This window comes from Mesoplodon mirus (assembly GCF_964341445.2).
Source record: "Mesoplodon mirus genome assembly, chromosome: 12".
Lineage (NCBI taxonomy): Eukaryota > Metazoa > Chordata > Mammalia > Artiodactyla > Ziphiidae > Mesoplodon > Mesoplodon mirus.
The window spans coordinates 79079318-79099238 of NC_138988.1; the positions used below are offsets into that span (position 1 = coordinate 79079318).

The 19921-nt window shown below is 40.4% G+C and overlaps 1 protein-coding gene across 3 annotated transcripts in view; it reads right to left on the reverse strand.

The window, feature by feature from the left end:
- PTCHD4 (patched domain containing 4) overlaps positions 1-18807 on the reverse strand; it is a gene marked incomplete at both ends in the record, with an annotated part of 149413 nt that extends 130606 nt beyond the window's left edge. Inside the window, 2 exons of one of the 3 annotated variants that reach the window (XM_082639364.1) lie at positions 17580-18165; positions 18477-18807. In XM_082639364.1, the coding sequence (XP_082495490.1) occupies positions 17580-18165; positions 18477-18481 (591 nt within the window). Of the gene's footprint in view, positions 1-17579; positions 18180-18476 lie in introns of those variants that run through there. The other 2 variants (XM_082639365.1, XM_082639363.1) reach the window with 2 other exon arrangements.
- Positions 18808-19921: the final 1114 nt, after the last annotated feature.

Sequence of the window (19921 nt, forward strand, 5' to 3'; positions counted from 1 at the left end):
ACTATACATAGAGAATCCTAAAGATGCTACCAGAAATCTACTAGAGCTAATCAATGAATTTGGTAAAGTAGCAGGATACAAAATTAATGCACAGAAATCTCTTGCATTCCTAGACACTAATGATGAAAAACCTGAAAGAGAAATTAAGGAAACACTCCCATTTACCATTGCAACAAAAAGAATAAAATACTAGGAATAAACCTATCTAAGGAGACAAAAGACCTGTATGCAGAAAACTATAAGACACTGATGAAAGAAATGAAAGATGATACAAATAGATGGAAAGATATACCATGTTCTTGGATTGGGAGAATCAACATTGTGAAAATGACTCTACTACCCAAAGCAATCTACAGATTCAATGCAATCCCTATCAAACTACCACTGGCATTTTTCACAGAACTAGAACAAAAAATTTCACAATTTGTATGGAAACACAAAAGACCCCAAATAGCCAAAGCAATCTTGAGAAAGAAAAATGGAGCTGGAGGAATCAGGCTCCCTGACTTCAGACTATACTACAAAGGTACAGTAATCAAGACAGTATAGTACTAGTACAAAAACAGAAATACAGATCAATGGAATAGGATAGAAAGCCCAGAGATAAACCCACGCACATATGGTCACCTTATCTTTGATAAAGGAGACAAGAATATATAATGGAGAAAAGACAGCCTCTTCAGTAAGTGGTGCTGGGAAAACTAGACAGCTACGTGTAAAAGAATGAAATGAGAACACTCCCTAATACCATACACAAAAATAAACTCAAAATGGATTAAAGACCTAAATGTAAGGCCAGACATTATCAAACTCTTAGTGGAAAACATAGGCAGAACACTCTATGATATAAATCACAGCAAGATCCTTTTTGACACACCTCCTAGAGAAATGGAAATAAAAACAAAAATAAACAAATGGGACCTAATGAAACTTAAAAGCTTTTGCACAGCAAAGGAAAACATAAACAAGATGAAAAGACAACCCTCAGTATTGGAGAAAATATTTGCAAATGAAGCAACTGACAAAGGATTAATCTCCAAAATTTAGAAGCAGCTTATGCATGCAGCTCAATATCAAAAAAACAAACACCCCAATCCCAAAATGGGCAGAAGACCTAAACAGACATTTGTCCAGAGAAGATATACAGATTGCCAATAAACACATGAAAGGATCCTCAACATGACTAATCATCAGAGAAATACAAATCAAAACTACAGTGAGGTATCACCTCACACTGGTCAGAATGTCCATCATCAGAAATCTACAAACAATAGATGCTGGAGAGAGTGTGGACAAAAGGGAACCCTCTTGCACTTTTGGTGGGAACGTAAATTGATACAGCCACTATGGAGAACAGTATGGAGGTTCCTTAAAAAACTAAAAATAGAATAACCATACGACCCAGCAATCCCACTACTGGGCATATACCCTGAGAAAACCATAATTCAAACAAAGTCATATACCACAATGTTCATTGCAGCTCTGTTTACAATAGCCAGTACATGGAAGTAACCTAAGTGTCCATCGACAGATGAATGGATAAAGAAGATGTGGCACATACATACAATGGAATATTACTCAGCCATAAAAAGAAACGAAATTGAGTTATTTGTAGTGGGGTAGATGGACCTGGAGTCTGTCATACAGAGTGAAGTAAGTTAGAAAGAGAAAAACAAATACTGTATGCTGACACATATATATGGAATCTAAAAGAAAACAAAAGTTTCTGAAGAAACTGGGGCAGGACAGGAATAAAGACACAGACGTAGAGAATGGACTTGAGGACATGGGGAGGGGGAAGGGTAAGCTGGGACGAAGTGGGAGAGTGGCATGGACATATATACACTACCAAATGTAAAATAGATAGCTAGTAGGAAGCAGCCACATAGCACAGGGAAATCAGCTTGGTGCTTTGTGACCACCTAGAGGGGGGATAGGGAGGGAAGGAGGGATACACAAGAGGGAGGAGATATGGGGATATATGTATATGTATAGCTGATTCAGTTTGTTATAAAGCAGAAACCGACATACTATTGTAAAGCAATTATACTCCAATAAAGATGTTAAAAAAATAAATAAAAAATAATAAAATAAAATAGACCCCCCAAAAAAGAACGAAGCTGCTACAAATCACACCTGGCAAATTTCCTGTTGGGAAATTCAATTTTTGTCTAGCCATGTACCCTGAGAAATGCCCTGGATAAAAACTAAATGATCATTATAAATTTGTGTTGCCTTGGTAATTGCAACAGTTGCATATACCCTTGCTCTCTCACCTTTGTCTACGTACTCTTAGAGGAGCTAATACAAAACTCTAGAGCCTGACCAATGGAAAAATTTGAAGTTTGGTAGTTTTGATATTTATATCATGTGGGATCAACCACTCAAGCAGCCTAGATTAAAACGAAAGTTTCTGCAATCATTGCGCATTATAAATTCTCATTTGAGTGCCACAATCAGTAATCTTTGTTGAATTGAGCATACAGGTGTAGAGTAGCACATAGGGACCCTGTCTTGTATGAAGAAGAATATTGTCTCATTAAGATGTAAAATAAGCAGTATGGTTAGAATGTTACCTCTTTCAGGGCACAGAAATAAAAGTTCTAAGATTACTAGTTACCTGAAAAAGCATTAATGAACTGCTGTGGAACACTGTTGTAGGAGGTGTGAGTTCTGGAAGATATAACACAGCTTCAAAAATAATATGAAAATCCCAGATGAACTTAGGACAGGTCTAGGACAATTTGGACTAAAATAAGTTACTCAATACATAGCCAAGTGTGAGAATAGAACCATTAATGAGAAATATTTATCATCAAGGGATTGTTCAAAGGTCACCTATTTTCTGACAAGTGCTTCGCCATTTCCATCATTACCTTCTGATTTCTGGGGAAAATATTTTTTAGAACGGTCAAAATATTTCACTTGAACAATGACTTATGTGCGTGAATGACACAGGCAGGACAATATATAAAATGTTGAAAGGCTGATTTTGCTTAATGGAGCTTCATAAAATTCTCCCAGGGAAACCTATCTTTCCCATGTTACCAAAATGGGGAAAAATCAAGTCAGCAAATAGCATTCTCTCTCCAGCTTCTCCTAAAGCTGTGGAGGATGGCTTCTGTAATTTAGCAGGCCTTTCCCCTCCTTAGTGCCAAGGACTAGGTTTTGCAATATTACCTTGAGGATTTAACCTCTCAGCGCGGCTGTTTCTGACTCTACAAAATGAGGAAGATGAATTATTTAACAACCAGGAAACACCAGCTGTGCTCTCTCCCAAATGTTGAGCTTCTCCCACCAATGGAATTTACAATTGAAATAGGTTTCTAATCTAAAATGGACTACAATTTTGACAAGCAAACAAGCCTGGAGAGTTTCCGCTCAGTGGAGAAGACATATTAGTGAGCATGCCTTCATGGCTTTCACTGGGCATCCTAGAAATTCTCCAGAGATTAGACCCTGGCATCCCACCAAGTGGGCTGAGTACTCCTGACATGGAGGGCACATGCTCCAAGGCCACTGAAGAAGAGGATTTACAACTTGCAATATGAGGGATTTAGGTTAGATAAAGACTACTTTCCTGATGGTCTGTGTTACAGGAGGAGAGCATTCTAGGAGAACTCTTTGCCTCAATGTTCCAAGAATTAGAGTACTAGTTCTCAATGGGGAGCAGTTGTGAACCCCAGGGCACATCTGGCAGTGTCTGGAGACATTTGTTTTTGGCTGTCACAACTGGGGAGAAGACGATACTACCAGAGTCTACAAAGGGCAGGGATGCTGCTAAACATCCTGTGATGCACGGGACTGCCCCACGACTAAGAATTATCAGACCCAATGTCAATAGTACCTAGAAAACTTACACATTTTTTCAGTTCTCTTAAATGTTGGCATACTCAGGGGGTCCCATAATTCACTGTTTCAAGAGGGCTTTCTATGACTCTAATTAGCCTATCAGGGCCAGTTCTAGGAAAGAAAATAATTCTCCTCATTTGTTTAATGCAAACAAAAATGCTGACTTACCACCCAAGTGGGCACACTCTAAACACTCGTTCTTCTTTTGTCTCACGTGCCTCTTATACTTGCATATATGCTTAATTTTTGCTGGCTAAGTAATCCCACAATTACCTTAACAGTTACTATCACTTGGAGAGAAAGACCTGAGGGTAGGGTGATTTGGAGGGGGTGGTCATGGAAAGTTCCACTATCCAACAATCTTCTGGCCAGGTTTTGTGGATGATTAATAACCCTGCTGTTTTTTCATTTTGATATTTCTTGGCCCATACCTGTAACATTTTCCTGCTTGGTATTCATTTTTTAAGTCTATAGCACTATTGGGATTTTATGTTGACTTCATAACCTTCAGAGTAACTGTTCATGGCAAAATATTTCCCTGTTTATGGAGAGCAGCTCTCCACTGACCTCAATTTTAATGAATACATTTAAAAACAAAACATTTGTTATCAACTGAAATAAGAACCCCTGAAAGACTTCTCCCACCAATATAGAGTATTTGTTTTTATTATAGAACCCTGGAGGAGGCTGAGTCTGATGTAGCACCAATTCTGGATTATTTGGTGCTCTGAATCATTTTGAACTAACCTTTAAGATTCAAGTTACCATGCTGTACTGCTAATTTTCCATTTACTTGTCCTCCTTCCTCACTAGACTGTATGTTTCTGGAAAAGAGGATCTATAACTGATCTCTGTAACTCCAGTGCCTAGCCCAGTGTCTGAAACAATATAAGCATAGAATACCTCTCTATTGAGAAAAGCTATTCACTGGGATAAGGCAAATATGGAGAGGAGAATATTTGGAGCAGGGAAGATACTTGTATACCTTTTGAACACAACATAGGTGTTTAAGACTCAGGAGACATCAATTTCCCAAAACTTAAAAGTTTGCTAAAAACAAAAAGGGTATGTAGTTGAGAATGAGGCCTATGTGTAAGAAAGTATTCAGCCAAAGAGAAGTACAAGAGAATGTAATAACCATTTTCAAGGTCACAGGTAGAAGATGGTTCAAAAATGATAGTAAAGACCAGGTTTCTTCTTTACTGAAGTAAGAATAGAAATAAATGTTTTAAATAGATATGAGAAATAATTTTCTTCTGGAGACATTAAATAGTGAGTAGTTTATTGAAGCAATTTATATATAACAGGGCTTTCTGAAACACGTAGATTGGATACCTTCCCAAATCTTTCAACGAAGGCTTGTAAAAATATATGCACATAATATGATGATTGTGTCAAACTCCTTTAAGGCATGTCATAATTACTTAATCCTTTTTTTAGAACAGTAAATAAAAGAAAAATCAATTCCTTATTTTATATGGTTCTGCAAAATATGAGTATGGATTCAACTCTGTGAAATGCTTTTACTTTTTGCTAAAGATAAAATATTTAATATAAAGGTGATAGTGGGGTACCAAATGTTTGGCTTTCTTTTTGTAATGTAAAATTTCCTGTTACTGGTGGCCAGTAGTGCACACCACATCATTCACATTGACTAGGAAAACATCCTTTCACCTCACTGTATCAAGTGATTTATAACTGCCATTTAAAAATAATAAGGGAGGGAGTATAATATTTGCAAACCCACTGGGATGCTAATGGAAAGCTTTCTACTGACCCAAGAAGGGCACTAGATTGTTATGGCTCCTATATAGTTGGAACTATTTTAAATATTCATTGCACTTTAATGAACATACTTTTCCTTTAATTAGACATTGTGTTAATACTGTTTTAATATGAATGGAGTTGCCACACTGATCTGGGGACTCCAGGATCTGTTTGTGAATGAGTTAGAATGTCTCAAGCTTGTTAAAGCTAGAGGTAGTTAGCCTTCCCAGAACTCATTTATGTAGCAAAGTATAATATTATTTTCACTGATGAAAAGATAGAAGGCATGGGATCTGGCTGAAGAGTAAGTAAATTTTGGCTAAGCTAAGACTGGGAGTATTTTGAAATTCTTTAATATGATGCTTTTAAAACTCAATATGGGACCATGAAAAAGCCAAATAGTTAATTCACTTGATCCTTCATTCATTCAACAGATATTTCTTTATCACCTACTACATGCTTATCGAAGGAATGGGCTAACAATGAATAGTATTAATGAATGGTTACAAAGTAGTAAACACAGACCATCTCAGGATATGAAGGAATTTAGGTTATCTTGATGGAAATCAAGGAGCTAATAACAACTTAATAAGAACTGAAAGTCTATTTCAAGTCCTAGTATTACACGTCTTTGAGCTATCAAGATTTATTACCTTTGGCCCTATCACCATAATAATAAATATTTACCATGTGCCTACAGGTTTTCTTATTAATCTCCTGGCAGAAAGGTATTAAGAAAGGATGCCTTTTAAGGTGTCAAGGGGTATATTTTCCCAATGACTGGCAATCCAGGACATCTTTGGAGCCGAGCAAATTGAGTAAGACATCATATTTCTGGCCAATCAATATCAGATTAGGGAATTACAGGAGAGAACGAAGGTGTTTATTTTAGCTACAGAGCTGCTATGGAGGCAGCTTACCTGGCAGGGAAATGGTACTGTGATTGCTTACATCACGGCAAATGCTCTCTGAGACCTCAGACTAAGCCTTGAAGTGGAGGTTCCAAGGAAGTGGTATTATTCCCTTGTCCTCTCATCCTATGAATCTGCAAAGGAGCTCGGTAGGATGGGGGGATCGTTTTCCTGGTCTAAGGTCCCTCAGTGTTTCTCAATCTGGTTATTCACTGGAATCATACAAAGAGCTTAAGAAAATACCAATTCTCAGGCCCTTTCTCCAGAGCTTCTGATTCAGTTGGTCTGGGGAGGGACCAGGCATCATATAATTGGAAAGTTCCTGAAGTGTTCCTTTTGAGAATCACGGAACTATACCAGGTGAAAAGCAGTAAAAATTACTTTGTAATAGGATAAGCCACAAGGTACCCTTAGAAGCTTACTCTTGGATGTGGTCCTTAACAACGCAATTTACAGCATTTTGGAGTTGATCTATAAATAAATCAGGTCCTTCTAATTTCTATCCAAGGTTTTTCTTGGGACACCTGCTCCCCTGGAACTTGTTGACCTATATTTGTATCTTGCTTTCATAAGTTCATATACTTATGAAAATGACATTTTAAATCACATAAGAAAATGCCCTTTTACTTCAGCTTCTGTTGATAAGCCAGAATATTTTCCATTTGTCTGTTAAGGATTGTGGAAATCAGCTCCAAAAACACTGTTCTAGATCTACTCTCAAGATAACAATAAATGAACAATTAAGTAAATTATGCCACAGTCACTTGCCAGACTTCTGAGCTACCAAAAAATAATTATTTAAATTCTTATAAAAAAATGAAAATAAATCGGATCAAAAAAGACATGCACTCTATATAACAACTGTGTACTTTATAGTTAAAGACTGGAAATAAATTGTTTATAGAATTGGTGAGTGGGATTGTGAGTGATTTTTCACTTGGTGTTGTTATGATGTTGGATTTAGATAAAAAATTGTTACAATTTATTAAGAAACCACTAAGTGCCTGAAAGTTTAAAAAACTGTAGAGTGGATATTAATAATACTTTTAATGTAACATAAAAAATATTAATAATGCTTTTTTTAACATAGAAAAACTGAGGGGCAAAGACGTTAAATAACATGTCTAAGGTCATACATCTAATAAATGATAAAATTAGATTCAAACATAGATTTGTCTATTTCTTTTTCACTACCCTCTTCATCATTATTTTATAATTTTAAAAGAGGGGCTCAATCAATAAGAGGCTCCCCTATCTCAGCCCATTAAAAACTAGGGCCTACCTCAGTAAAAAAACATCTGTTGCTTTAGGCTAAACGGGCCACATTGTCAATGCTTATAACTTTAACATCATCAATAACTTCAGGGTTCAGAGCTGAGGGAAAGAAGGGAAGTAAAAATCTTATGTCAATTTAGTTATCAATCACCAAAACATGCTTCTATCAGGAAGAAGACTAGTAGGATAACATCAGTTTATAAACAACTTTCTCGGATAAATTAACTAAAAACATAAGTGAACATTGTTTAGCAAGAGACACACTGATAACATGTGATTAGTTAATAAAAAATGTCTAAAAGCCTAGAAAGGATCCAATTCCTTAAAAATAATCCCCAGGGTAACAATAGTTGAAAAGAATGTACTGATAATAAGAGTCAAGCAGCTAGTACCAGTTTTGTGTGCTATTCCCTTAGAGAGATATGCCCAACTACGAAAAGGGGTCATTAAACTAGTGCAGCCCCTGAGCTTCTCACTCCTCCCTGGGAGCTTAGCAGGGTTCCTGTCTCCAGGCGCACTTCGTGGTGACCCACTGGCCCTGACCTCATGCTCCATTACTCAGGCTTTGCATCACCCACCCCAGGAATTTGCCCTAGAGAAATCATTCCCGAAATTGCATTGTGCAGGAAGACCTGGATCCTGGGGAGGGAGAAATGACAAGCTAGACTTTTCTCACATTTCTTTTAAACTAGAAATATGAACAGGAGAAAAAAAAAGAGTATGTGTACATATATGCATGTACAAGTTATATAAATTTACAAAAAAATACTGATTATAATATACACAGGAAAGGTGATTCCTCAGTTTACAAATAAAAGGTGTCTTGCAGGTAAATTACAAACCAGCCAGTGATGGGTGACTGGCTACCAATATTTAGAATTATTTTTGAGGGTAATTTTAGCAGTTCTGTTCAAGTGATGCTTTTTAAAAGACTGCTATTTTTCTGAGTGGAACACATGTCAGGAGAGCAGGATAAAAGCCTAATAAAAACATATCTATTATTTTTTTAAAAGCTTTATAATCTTGAAGGAAAATAAGATGGGTTCTAAATAGCCCATATACTTATATGCTTTTGCACAAACGTTTAAGAGCATGCTTCATCTTTGATTTTAATGCCACATTTCATACATGGACAGGGTAACCAATCCTGTCTATGGGTTTAGCTTTTGGCTTGCTAATATTCTCATCCTACAAATTTTCACTAATCTGCCACATCATCTATTTCCTCCCTCTCTTCCTTCCTTCCTGAAGTAGGACTTCTGTTCTTCTTCACTTCTTTAGCCAATTCTCTTTGTTTTAAGAAATTAATTTCTCTCTCTACCATGACATGAATAGAAATGATAAAATCTTTTACTTTACATTTTATGACCTCTAGTATTTTTGCTTATGATGCTCTCAGTCCTACTACATTTAGCATGGGTAACTAAATAAATATCCCTCTCTCCAATCTAATGATTCTCAAACTTGAGTAACTGATGGACACTTTTTTTGTATAGTAAAAAATTTCTTCTCAAACTATAGTATTGACCTAAATTATTTTACTTATGATAAACTGCTGTTTTAATATAGATATGGTTCTGGCTAATGTGGTCAGTTTCTCTTTTTTAAATTTTTAAAAATTGAAATAGAATTGACTTATCACAATGTATTAGTTTTAGGTGTACAACATAAAGATTTGATATATATGTATATTGCAAATAATTACCGTGATAAGTTTAATTAACATCCCTCTTTTAGCAGCCTTCAAATATACAATACAGCATTGTTAACTACAGTCATTATGCTGTACATTGTATCCCCAGGACTTATCTTACTTACTTTCTTTAATTACATTTCTATTTATGTATAAATATTTTTCATAGATAAAATATAAAACAAAAGAATCTTCTAAATGAAACATTTATCCAGTGCAGTCTTTCATTTCACTAGCAAATAAACATTTGGAACTATTAAAACAATTAATGTAACTTCGGCTTCCTAAGGCCAGAGTATCCATAGGAGGTCATATCAAGAGGAACTTACATTTCATTTGCTGGAATCCCCACTTGAATAAGACAGAAATTCTGGCCTCTGAAAACTTTTACCCATGCATTTCCTAGAGTCTTTAGAATGTCTTTATTATTTCCCAAATTGGCCTTTACGGTCTGCCTCTTTGGCCCCCTGGCTAATGGCCACTCTTGTGAGTTAGAACTGGTGCTGGTCCCCTGACATTCTGAAGTCTGTGCTTGGGTCTTCGGATGTGATTCTTTGAATTCCCATCATGCTACGTTGCCAGATAAAATACAGGATGCCCAGTTAAATCTGAATTTCAGACAAGCAAAGAATGCAATATTTAGAACATACTTATACTAAAAAAAATTTTTTTTGTTTACCCAAAATTCAAATTTAACCGGGTGTCCTGTATTTTTATTTGCTAAATCTGGTAATCCTACCAGGTGTTCGAGCTGCCTCTCTGCAGGCTTTCCGGAGCTGAAGTCACATGCGTGCTGTGTATAGGTGGGGGAAAGAATCTCTCTCTCTCTCTCTCCCTCTTCTGGTGGCCCTTTGTTTCCTAAGCCCAAAGGCAATCCTTCTTGTGGCACTTGTATCTCAGGACCACTCACAGAAACAGCTTTCAGTGTCTTTCTGTGGCCATCTTTCTTTAGGGTTCAAGCACAGCCTTGGAACAGCAGGCTGGCTGGGATGGGCTTTTTTCCTGTCCCCTTGCAATTTCCCCCAAGGGCTTGTTCCACAACCTCCCCTGTACTGGCTGGCTCCACACAGGCAAATCAATGTATGTAGTGAAAGCTACCAGCCCTACTAGGTTCATTAGGCACATACAGTTATATTTTAGCAAAGACTTGCTAAAAGTCTATAATACAAGTTAGACTGTGATTGAGGGAACTGCCTTCAAAGTACCTCTAAAGTGCATAAAAGTGCTTTCTACCTTTGGAAGCACTTAGAGAAGCTCCATGGAAAAAGCAACTTTTAAGAGATGTGCATTTGACAGTGTGAAAGAAATTCCAAGCAAAAGGAACAGTATGAATGAAGGTAAGAAAACAGGAAGGTTGGGGGTGGGTTTGCTTCGGTTTGGTTGCAGCATAAGATGTACTGCAATCTGAAACTTCAAGTAAAGTTGGAGCCCTGGTCAAGAAAAGTTCTCAATGGCTATGGTCAGGAGTTGATAATGTCTTCTCCAGGCAATGGGAAACTCTAGCAGGATCTGGTCAGAGGAAAATGTAATCAAGAGATGCAGATGATCTTGTTATACAGGCTAGGTTCCAAGTGTGAGAAATTATGTGAGAGAGATTAGATTATTGCCTAGATAAAATAGGTAAGAGGTAATGAAAGCCCAAGGGAGAGACAGTGAGGAAGAAACGAAGAAGAAATTTGAAAAGGAGACCTTGGTCTTCAACCTTGATAATCCATTATACTCATCAGAGGAGATTTAAAAAATTTCAGTGTCCATGCCACCTCCTGACTGAGTCAGAATCTCTGGAGATGAGATCCACACATCAGTATTTTTAAAGCTCCTCTCATGATTCGTACACTCAGCCAAGACTGAACAACTCTACTGCAGAACAGAGATTCTCATACATCTGCAGGAGTCAGAAGCACCTGGAGGGCTTGTGGGACCTAACCCCTAGTTTCAGTAGATCTGGATTGAGGTCCAAGAATGTGCATTTCTAGCAAGTTCCTAGGCAATGGGGATGCTCTTGGTCTAAGGGCCACTGTGGCATAGAATGAATTAGCTCTTACTGTTTACATGTCTCGGCTGGGTAGGAACCCTTTAAACATGTTTCTGTCTATAACCCTTTAAACATGTTTCTGTCTATAAGAACCCTTTAAACATGTCTCTGTCTTCCAGAACCTGAGCCATCCTCTGCCTTCAGCCTTTGAGACAGAAGGGGGAAGTAAGAGTGGCACAGATGAAGCCTCTCCTTGTAGGGAGGGGAGCTCCGAAGGGGAAACATCGGCTGTTCCGACACAAATCCTGTAACTAAACAGACCCATTCATTCTAAGTGCTGCTCATCAGGTACCTTTCAGAGGCCCTGAATTCCCCTGAATTCCAGAGAATGAGCCTTGATTTCAATGAATGGCTGTGCCATAATAATCCTGTCTGAGAAAGGGATGGATTGCAAAGCCACTTTAAAAATACACTCCACTCTAATTTTATGTTTCATTTTCCCCAAATACCCTTGTGCCTATGTATAGTTCCTATACCTTGTGTTCTCATATAATATTAAGATGATTAGGCTAATGAGGGCTTAATGTTGCTACTATTGTAAAATAACTGTAAAGGGGCTTGAGAAAAAACGTTGCTCATTTTTTTTCTTAAAGAGATGGTTAGATTTAATTTCAACATTTTTGGAAAATACTGAACGACAGTAATCAGCTTTAAGCTCAACCAGGTGACAGGCCCAACTACAGATGATAAGGATGAGCATTTCCTTAATGTCACAGAAGAATCCTAGAGCTTGAAGCCCACATTGGAGATGGGACTTATCTGAGCTCACACAACTGGTCTTTACAGAACTGGGGTCAGAACTCAGGTCTCCTGAATATTTCTCAATTTAGTCTGCATTGTATTATCCCATGCTATCTCATCCATTCTTTCTTCCTGATGCCAATTTAAGACAGAAGTACTCAAGCCTGTCTGGCACATAAGCCCCTGGCTCAGAACCGTGGGTCACCTGACAGGCTTCCCACACTCAGTTGATCCTGGAGTCTCACCTTAATTTGTTCTGAGTTGATGTGCAATAATATTAAAGGTGAAATCATGTGCCAGTGAGGAATTTATTAAACTCTTTGTGGCAAGTTCCATGATCGTCAGATGGTAGGAGTTTGCCCAAACTGGAAGCTTTACTCCCTTGTGGGTGAATAAGGGAAGTGAAGCTTCACTGCACCTTCATCTGGGCCGGTCTCTTGAGTGAGCAAGGGGACTGGTGTAAAAGAGTAGCAGTGGTTTCAGCAGGGATTTGAGATGGCTCGGGAATTATGGCCCTAATTCTTCCTTAACACAAAGGGCTGTTGTCGCAGAGAATAGTGCACGGTGTACAGGGACCTGATCTAGTACCGTGGTTAAGAATATAAACTTCAGTGCCAGACAGACCTGGATTTAAATCCCACTTCCAACATATATTACCTTGGGGACCTCTTAGAAGTCACTTGACCTCCTGGTCTTTAGGTTTAGGTTCCCAACTTATAGAAGGGGAATAAAAATATTCTTCCCGATTCACAAGCTTGTAAAAATGACATGCTGTGTATAAAACACCACATTGGTTGGGACACAAACTGAACATTCAATAAGGTAGCAATTTTTTCCCCTTATTAAGAGAGAGAATCAGGAATGTAAACTTTAATCTAAATATAAGAGAAGACCTTGACACAGCTGTCTTTTGAGGTTTTAGAATGAATTAGGGAAAGAAGTCTATGGAATAACTTTTCCTGGAAATCTCTGATAGTAATGTTGGTCTTTACTTTCCATGTTGACTTAAGTTGCTCTCCCATTGAGATTGGAACTAAATAATTAATGGCAACAGCCTCCAAATTAGGAAGATGTACTCAAAATGTGCCCAAAGAAACACTCTTTTTTTTTTTTTTTTTTTGTGGTACGCGGGCCTCTCACTGTTGTGGCTTCTCCTGTTGCAGAGCACAGGCTCTGGACGCACAGGCCCAGCGGCCACGGCTCACGAGCCTAGCCACTCTGCAGCACGTGGGATCCTCCCGGACCGGGGCACGAACCCACGTCCCCTGCATCGGCAGGCGGACTCTCAACCACTGTGCCACCAGGGAAGCCCAGAAACACTCTTTTAAGAAGCAGGAAAATCTATCTTTGTTCCTCTTCTTAAATGTGGTACGTTGCAGCACATACACTTCATTTAAACATCTGTTTAGAGGTGTGTATTAATGGAATTTAATGGGGAGGACAGGCTGCAGGGGAAGCAAATATGCTTCATTTGTTTCTCACCATTTGCCATGAACCACATTTCTCTGTTTCTTCTTTACTTGGCCTTTTTCAGCGGTAAAAATTAAGAACTAGGGACATACGGAAACTGTTACTTTCTTGGAACTAGAAGATGGAAAAGTGAGGTTATCATGGCCTACCTAAGCAGGGAAATATTGCCTGTAACCACTTGAGCCCCCTGAGTTACAATGACAATATTTCTTGGAGTCCAGAGCAGTCCTTGATTAAGGATTTTGAGTGCCTGTCTCATTTTAATCAAGAGACTGGTTCCAACAATATGTTATGTGTTTAATTCCAAAATTCAGTCTGGCTGCATTGTATTGACTTATACAATGTGTATGCTTAAATAAGTAGAAAAAATGGTCCCCGAATTACCAGGGTCAAAAAATTTATAGAAATCTGGAGAGTGTAGAGAATACCTTTAAAGTAAAAGCACATCACAGAATTTGAAAAGTGATGATAACTTTGCAATGTTACAGTATAAATGAACAAATTTATCAACAGACCGACCAGTGATGTAAAAATACTGTCTGCATAGAACTGGACAAGGTTGGGGTGGGAGGTTGTGAATAGTACAGAAGGAATGTAAGACTTGACCTTTGTGCTTACTCAGGGGATAGTAACGTAAAGATTATAATGACAGGCACAATTGTAGAGTTCATATTATTTGGGGGTAGGGATTTCAGATTCTGGTGTCTTTTCTATGCAGCTTTTGAAAATGTGTGTATGTCTCATTTCTTCTGTAGTATTCTAAGCTGACTGCTCCTTTTTTCATATCAGCTTTATCTGAGCCTCTCTTTGAAATTCCATACCAGCAACTTTTTGTGTCCCTGCTTATCTGGATCAACTTGTCAAGATAATCATGTTTATCAGAAGTTCTAAACCTTTCTGTGCTCAGAACCACTTGGGTGTCTTAATAATATTTGGAAGATGCCCTTCCAATCGTCATAACTAAGATTTCTGGCTGCTCCTTTCTGTCAATCAGTGTTTATACATCTTCAGACTACCTCCAGGCTCTGACCTACTGCTTCTTTTATGTCAAGAGATTGCCAATTCCTACTCACACTATCCAGCCCCTGCCATTTATTTTGCATATTTCCTTAACTATTGATTCTCTGCCCACCAACAGCATTATCCAGCACTAAAATTTTCCACAGTGGCCTGAGTTGGGAAGATCGGTGACCCAAGTATGACAGAGGAAAGCAGCATTAATTAGAGGGCCAAAAACTGTGTATATAAAAATTTCTCTCAAATCTCATACAACAGAAGTTCTCAAACTTTATTGTGGGTCAGCATTCTAGGGACATTCTTTGAGTATCACTGTCACACATGAATTAAAATCATTTCCAGATCACATATGATCAAAACAAAAGCCCATCTCACTTTGCTCTGTGCCAGGGAGTTCTTCACCTGAAAGGCCTTGCAGACTCTTTGAGAGGATTCTAGGTATCCCTGGAATTCCACCAATTATATTTTATATTACATTAGCATGTGTGATATTATATCTGGATGCTTGAGAGGGACCATTACTCTCAGAAGATTACCAAAGAATTCATTTACCCAAAAATAGCTTAAGGACCCCACTGACAGCATGAAAAGAGTCAAGCCAATGCATTTGAGGAGACATTGATATGAGAATGTAGCAGAAGAAGGGCTTTACAGGTTAGAGAGCCAGTGTATAATTCTCCTGTTCTTGTTATGGTTAGTAGAATAATTCCACTAGTACTACATGGCCCTTTGTAATCAATACTCCATTCTTTGATTATCCACTGACTCCGATCAAGATGCAGATCAACCAACCAATCAGCCAGAAAGTTTAGACAGAGCACCTATTATAGGCCTAGCCTAGTGGACCCAAAGATTGCAGAGTCCCTGCTTGTAGGTAACTCAGGGTGAGGACCCTGACTTCTACAATTAAGCCCCATTAGGGTAAGAACCTTGCTTTTCTTGCTCCAGACTGTCTGTGCCTTGAAGAGCACCCAATAAATCATAGGAACACAACCAATCATTATTAAAGGAGTGAATTAGAGACCTCAGGGGTTTGTATCGTAAATGTCATAATGATATTGCTGGATAAACAAAATGCCCACAGTGGTTGACTGGACAAAGCCCTTACACCTGGAGAGTACTGCTGACTCAAGGAAATAAGGGACTTAACTAAGACTGCATATTAATAAACTGCAAACTTGCTTCAATAGGGAAAACAAACTGAAGTTTAAATATGTCACAGTTTCAAAATCTTTCTTTACACCAGATGTTTAGCACAGGACTCAGTTAAAAGACTGTAGGCGAAGAAGATCACCTTTTCACTGCATCCTTTTCTTGAGCAAGCAATAATGTTGATGGCAAAGGATTCAGGAAATGGAATGCATGCAACCCAACCACATACATTCATCATGCTCCTTTCAATAAGTGTGAGGCAGGCAAGCCCTTACCTAGATTGCAAGCTGATGAATCATCTGTCTAGTTTCACTAAACCCCAAGGGACTGCTCCTCTGAACAAGAAGCTGAAACCTTGTCAGCCTCTGGATACATTTAAACAAGGACAGTATGTTAAAAGGAAGCAGGTCATGGGATTTCCTGAGGAATTCTTAGTCTCTTAGTGCATTAAATCCTCCTTCAATTCAGGAAAAATAGCCTTTTTATCTCAAAAATCCTGAGAAACGTATTTTTAAAATTGTGTACAGATGCTGTATCAAATAAATAGAAATATTAGCAATTTTCTATGTTTGGCCACCCATTCATTGAAACTGGGGTCCCTCCTATTCCATGATCTCCCCAGAAGCACACACACATCCTCACACACATTAGAAGAAAGAAAATTCCTTCTTCTTGGGAAACACCTGTCTCGGGAATTCTTGGCTGTGCAGCCTGTGAGCATGCACAGGGTCGAGCATACAAATGGTGCAGTGACTCTTTTGGAAGTCACATTTGTCCCTGAAACTTCAGTCACCTGGAGACTGCATGCCTCATTGCCTGCAGCAGCTCAAACCTGACAGTGTGGAATGAGTTTAGAAATCTCATCTGAGCAACAAAATCTAAATTGAGAGTTTAAACAGTAACATCTATTTAATGCCGAAATTATCATTCACGGCAACTTTTGCTGACTGTGGATTTCTTTCTTTTGCTATTGGGCTGTTATAATAATCTTGTTCTGGTTTGGATTGTGTGTGTGTGAGTGTGTGTGAGTGTGTGTGTGTGTGTAAGGAAGATAACAGGACTCAGTTAACTAGTACATCAGTTAGCCGCACATCTCTATTTTCACACATAGAAAATTTGTGCTGCTTTTGCTGTGCGAACACACATACACATAATTCCTGGAATCCTTACCCCATTCATACCCACTGCTTTCAGACACACACTCACAGGGTGGTGAAGCACAAACTCCCTACATGTCAAAATCAAGCCAGGTTGAAGATGTAAATAGGTGGATATGGCACCAGGTGGAGGTGTAATCAGTAATAAGAAATACATCGAGCCCCATAATGAAAAGAAATCCCCCAAATTGTTCAGGATTCCCCCTCCCCCTTCCATTCACTGATTTATTAACCCTGAACAAAGATGTAATTGCAGGGTCTCAGAAACAACTTTTTTTTTCTTTTTTGGCATTTGTTTTGTTTGACTTTGAATTTCTTAATATCTAGTCATGCCATTTATTGCCTGTTTTCTTCACTCAGTTGCCCATCGTTCCCCCCGCCCCCCCAAAATGAAAGAAGCATCAGCTTCTGAGTCTTAAGGATGAGACCTCTGCATTTTCTCTGCTTGTTTAGGGCAAGAAATGAAGTGCTGCCTCTTTCACTGGCAGAAGCATGCAGGAGGAGCGTACCTTTAATTTAGTGCTGGGATACCTCACTTGCACCCTGGCTGTTGTCTTATTGGAGACGGCAGCCTGCCTGAGATCCTCTAGCACTGAAATAATATCATCCAGCACGCATTTCTTATCCTGATTTCTCAACACACACAGATGGGAAAAAGTATAATTATAGCCCTTGTGGTTCACCTTCATTTCCAGCACGGCTCGGTGGGTCTGCAGGATCCCCTCAGCCTGGAGCAAAATATTGTCCCCGGGTGGGGAGAGGAGGATCACCCTGCCATACCTCCCGGGGGTGTGTAAGTCCGAATAGAGCTGGCTTTTGGACTGGTCCAGGGGGAAAAGGCTGCTGGCCAGGCTGCGCTCGATCTTGGCCAGGCTGTGGCTGGGAGCGACCAGGCGCTCCAGGTCGCCCTCGGGCTGGAAGCGGTTGAGCGCGCCGAGGCCGAAGGTGATGGTCAGGACTGCGGGCACGGTGAGGAAAAAGACCGGGTGCCGGCTCACGCACGAGCCCAGCCTGTGGCAGAACGACTGGAGCCCTCTGCGAAGCACCTGCCGCAGCATCCTCCACCAAATCCAGCTCGCAGGCGCTCCCGGCCGTCTTAAAAAGCACATGTGACATGTGTAAGCGCCGGGCTACCCCCGCCTCTCCCCCGTCCCACCCGCTCCGGGTCTGCCCCTCGCTCCACCGCCGCCGCCACCGCCTTCCCGCCCCCTCCGCGCTCACCCCTCACTAGTCCACCCGGTCTTTCCCCGGCCCCACCTCCATGCGCTCCTACTACTCTTTCAAACACTGCAGCAAGTTGCAGCAGGGCGGGCAGGTACCCACAGCGCGCGGGGGCGGGCGGCGGGCGCTGCGGGGGCCCTCTGGCCCACCCCTCCCCGGCCTCCCCACACCCCGTCCCCTCTCACCGCATGAGCAGCGATCCCGCGGTCTAGCCCTTCATCCCGGTGCTGCAGTCCCACGGCCTCCCTCGCTGGAGGTGGTTCCGTGCGGAGCGTCCCACAGATGTGGATTTCCTCTCCGTCCTGGTGGGGTTCGGCGCCTAACTGGAACCATGTGGCTCGGTGTTGTAAGAAGCAGACATGTGCCCCACGAGGGGGGAGCGGGAAGAGGGAGAAGAGAAGGGAGGGAACGGGGGATGCAGGGGGGACGGCAGCTAAGCTTTTCCTTTTTAAAGAGGCTGACAGTTATTTTTAGAGTTTTGTTTTCCCTCTTCTCTCCCCGCTGGAGTGAATGGGAGAGGAGATGGTGAAGGCGCCGCTGGCCCATTGGAGCGGTGGCGATTAGAGCCTAAGAAGGGGGTTAGGGGTGGGGGGCTGGGGTGGGGGGCGTGGAGGGAGGGACTCGAGGGCTTTTGGCGGAGGCAGCCTTTTCGCCTTTCCGGATTCCCTGTGCTCTCTAATTTGGTTTGTCGGCCCAAGAAAAGGAGCAGAGAGGATGATGCTGCATTTTTAACATACCACAAAGCATGCAAAGGATTTCCTTGCAGCACCTTCCACGCTGTCATTCCCCAGACTGGGCGACTGCAGCCGAGGCTGCCAGAGACCCCAACTATTGGCGGTGCGTTGGGCTCTAGGGATCCTTCCTTGCTCTGGTGCTTGGAGAAGAGGCATTTGCCAATAGCAGTCGCCTGTGGCTTAGGGTGTGTGTGTGTGTGTGTGTGTGTGTGTGTGTGTGTGTGTGTGTGTGTGTGTGTGTGTGTGTGTGTGTGTGTGTGTGTGTGTGTGTGTGTGTGTGTGTGTGTGTGTGTGTGTGTGTGTGTGTGTGTGTGTGTAGATCCACAGACAATATGTGGTTTCTCATAAAATATTACATTTACTTTCTGTACTTTTGAAGTTTAGAACCAAAAGTTCTTAAGGCTTGTTTCAATCTCCTTCCCCCATTTTCCCTTCCACCCCTCATCCCTGAGAACCTGAGAACCTCCATTTTCTCGTGGGAGTGGAACTCCAGAAACAAACGTCTGGGGACACCCATGACAAAATCTTTGAATAAAGAAGGCGAGATAGGTAGGGGGAAACACATTGGAGTCAACTAATGTATGAAACAGAGTCACCTTCACCACATGGGAAAGAAAACTCCCACCAGGTGCAGTTCCTCCCCCCATACCCAACAGTGTGAAGGTGAAGAACCGTTACCTGCAAATCAGATCAATTTCAAAAACTTTACTATTAATAAGAGTGTGTATTGTTATTTTCTACCTATTGGGGCTCTCACAAAATCACGTTCCAAAAAGAATATGAAGGAATTTTGAGGCCAAATTCTAAAGTTTGATTGTGAACAGGAGATCTGCTTTCCGAAGTTTCTGTTGTTTCTGTATTTGCCCTAATAGAGAAGATTGAGCTTCAAGAGACGA